Below are 3,840 nucleotides of genomic sequence, written 5' to 3' on the forward strand. Positions count from 1 at the left end.
TAAATTATTATTTCAGGAAAAAATGTTTCCTTATAAATTTTAAAATGTTTACTACACATATAGCTCAATTAAGAATAATGAAAAAAAAAGAAATATTACAAAAAGAAAATCAAATTAGAATAATAAAAATAGTAGGAGTATTTAAAACTCTTAAATTTTAACTAATAACTACCACTAAAAAAACTATTCAATTAAAAACTGATTTATTTTTTAAGTTTCAAATTAATTATATAATTATTTTATAAAAAAATAATTTTCCACTCAAGTATGATACATTCCATTAAAGATAATTACCATAAATATTGATAAGGATAAATTTTTTAGTTGGTTACTTGACTTTTAAAATATTTTCATTTTGATCATTTAAATTTTTTTTTTGTAATTTCATCACTGTTATTAAAGAATGCAAGGTTAAATCCTTAAAAATTATTGATAATGAGACTAAAAGCTTGTTGTGTTAAAAAAAAAATTATACACGTAATAGATTTTAACTCATAAGAATAGCAAATATTGAACCCTTTGTTTTCAAAATAGTGTGGTAAAATGGAATCATGGTAAAACTTAAAAGAAAAAAAAAGGTGACGAGACTGTTCAAAGGCTGAAATGGGATGCGCACTGAATGTGAAAGGTTGCTTTCCTTTCTTCGTACCTGCCAAAGCTTAAAGAAGAAAATAACTGGTACATCAACCATGGTTGACCTCCCTAAATTAATTTAAAACAGTGAGCGCTGACCCCCGCCGAAGCCGCCACCGGCCCACCTCTATGAATGCTTCCTTTATACGCTCGCACCTGATGAGTCGTTAGGGCTTTGCTTTTATGTCTCTGGTAAATGCTTCTTTACGTTTTTTCCCCATGACATTTGATGGGACCAATTCCAAAACCTTCAAACTTATTCATCTAGATAATTCTGGTAATTACTCGTTCATTTCTTTAAAATGTTTTTTAATTAGTTACCTACCTCCTAAATTTATCATGGTTACATATATTTAATGTGTTGACCTCCAAGATCAAAATAATAACAGGCATTATTATTTCATAAAGATAGAACCAGTGAAAAGGAAAGTTAACGCAAATACCTAATATTTATGAAACTTGTCTAAATCTAACCCTTCAATATTGTTAACGTCCCGATAATCTTACTTAGATTTCGTTCTGCATAGCTTCTCAGATGAGTTTTTATAATAAAAAACATTTTTTTAAAATTATTATCAAACAGACATTATTTAAGAAAAATTTTAATTTGAAATAGGTGCTTTTTGACAGATGATAAGCCTTAACTTTTTTTTTAATAAGGGATAGTATATATCAAAAATAAAAAATCATATTTCCAATGAAGCCTTTGAACTTTGACATTTTAATACTTGAGTTTGATGGTTTGTTAGATTGAATCAATTGGTATGAAGGAAATGATTAAATTAAACTAGCTTTCTATTAATTATTGTAAAAAAAGGGTAAGAAAAGGCAAAAGTATCATCAACACTTGATTCTTCTAATATTTTGCCTTCATTTTTTTTTTAACCACATAAAGGAAATAATTAAATTCTTCTCAACTTTTCTTGTGTTATCATCAAAATGATACTCTTTAACAACTTGTAAATGACGATGAAGTATATATATAATTTAATTTGTAAGGCCACTATGCTTTTTTAAGCAACAATTAAGATCAGGACACTAATTTGAGTTAATCAACAATTTGTCTAATCAACAATTTGTCAATATTGGTGAAGCATGTATGTTATTGAATTTGTAAGGGCAGTAGCTTTTTGCCCATGAATGTAATTGCTGTTGCTACATATGTAATTTGATCAAGGAAGAATTATGTACACAATAATTATGGGTATAAATACTGGGGGAAAAAAACTAAACTCTTGAATCTATCTAATTTTGTCCTTGTGATCAAGCTGGATAAGAAGAGACGAGATTGGTTGGTATGCAAGGAGAGTTCTTCCAGACTGTAGCATGCAATTTGAGCACCTCTCTCGCCTTCTCTTTAGTCTTGGATCCACAGTCCAGTTGAAGCACCAAGCACAATTTAGCCACCACCCCAAGTTGCTGCATTTCTTGAAGAACCTTACTTGTGGCACCGAACTTGGCAATGGACAGCAAAATCCTCACTGCCCTTTCACTTGCTACCTGTGAAACCCTAAGTATCTTCTTTGAAACAATGGCAAGCCCTGCCCCATGCTTTAGCAGCTCGGACCGGCCTTCCGCGCATCCGCATACTGCGTCCAGCACCGTTAGTATCATCTCGCAAGCCCTTCTCTCCGATGATGAATCGAGAAGCAAGTCTATCAAGACGGGTACGACGCCGGCTTCGGCTGCCTTGATCTTGTTTCTTCCCCATGGACAAATGCTTACCAGCAATTGTAGTGTTACTTTTGAGGCTTGCTTTGAGATCTGATCATGCAAAACCTGAACTAATTCGATGAATAGTTGGGGTCTGAAGTTGATGAGTTGCATCGGATCAGCTATTTCCGCCATTGATTTCAACAACAATACTGCATAAGCCCGAGATTCGTAGCTTCCACGTTGCATTACTCTGGTTAAGGACAGAATAAAATCACCATTTTTGCCCATAAGATTCTTGAGAGAAGCTTCTGAGAGTTGGAGACTGTAGAGAGTGCTTAAAGCTTCATCAATCAGTCTTATTGAGTCGAACTCGTAATCTAATGATTCTTCGGCGGCTGTAGGGTTGTAATTACAGACAATAGAAACCAAGAACTCAACTGCGCCGGATGATTCCATGCACCTTTTGTTAGTAGCATTCTCGGCAGCGATTGATTTAAGAGTGTCGAGACACTTGATCTGTTGCTGCGGTGACTTGGCATCGATGAGAAGCTTGACAATCTGGGCCTTGCTGATGGGTGGCTTTGGGGTCGGAATCCTTTCGATTCCATGGGAAGCGTTTAACATGCACCAAGATTGAAGCAATCTCCTGAGGGTGTGGTTTGGGGTAAGCTCACAATCTGCAATAACTTGCTTTGTAACCGGACATGTAGTATTCTTCCCTGAAAACAACCACTTCTCGATGCTCTCCCTGTCGTATGTAATCCCAGTGGAAAGCGTGACGGGATCCTTCATGATCTCAAGAGAGATGGGGCAGATGAAAAATGGTGGAACATCAATTTCGTCCATTCTAGAAACCAAACAAGATTAAGCTCAAGAACAAGACAACCCAGAGAAGAAAAAGAAGTTAAAGAAATTGCTAAAAAGGAGTTGAGAATTGGATCTGAAGCAGTTGAGGATGTAGTTGTGAAATGGTTTGAAGATTTGGATTCAAAGGGGGGGGGGTTGAGAGAGGCTTATATATGGGGAGTGGATAGATATTCAAAACCCGAGAAAGTCAAAACACGGAAAAGGCCGACTTTTCCAAACTATTCAAAGGCTCATTCGCAGCAGCACCACCACCACTTAATTACAGCTCCTGCATTTCGGCACATGATTTATATCGGTGTTAGAAATGGTATTATCCTACACCCTCACTTTTGACTCTCTCTTCTAATATTTCTGCATCTACTTAATATATTATTGGGTTTGCTTTTATTTTAAGAATTTCCATTTCTTAATATTAGAATAAAACATGTGTTATTCATTGCAATCTAATTTTTAAATATTAAAATGCTACATATTTAAATTTAACAAATTTGATTTTTAAATAAAAAAGAATCCAAATATATTATTATGAATTAATTGTAGGATAAGGATGTGATCCATTGCCGACAAATTGAAATGGAGGGAGGCCAATATGGCAAATTCCCTATGCCACAACAATACTCGTTGGTTTCTACTTAGCCTTGGGTGGACGTCCACCTCTTTTGACCCATCATGTTCTGTGAGACG

General features: G+C 34.8%; 1 protein-coding gene across 1 annotated transcript; it reads right to left on the reverse strand.

The window, feature by feature from the left end:
• Positions 1-1,718: 1,718 nt before the first annotated feature.
• LOC107889448 (E3 ubiquitin-protein ligase PUB23) lies at positions 1,719-3,286 on the reverse strand. Its single transcript, XM_016813867.2, has one exon. The coding sequence runs from the start codon at positions 3,133-3,135 to the stop codon at positions 1,897-1,899; it is 1,239 nt and encodes a 412-aa protein (XP_016669356.1). The 5' UTR covers positions 3,136-3,286; the 3' UTR covers positions 1,719-1,896.
• Between the last annotated feature and the right edge of the window lie 554 nt (positions 3,287-3,840).

Source organism: Gossypium hirsutum, chromosome A09 (genome assembly GCF_007990345.1).
Source record: "Gossypium hirsutum isolate 1008001.06 chromosome A09, Gossypium_hirsutum_v2.1, whole genome shotgun sequence".
NCBI lineage: Eukaryota > Viridiplantae > Streptophyta > Magnoliopsida > Malvales > Malvaceae > Gossypium > Gossypium hirsutum.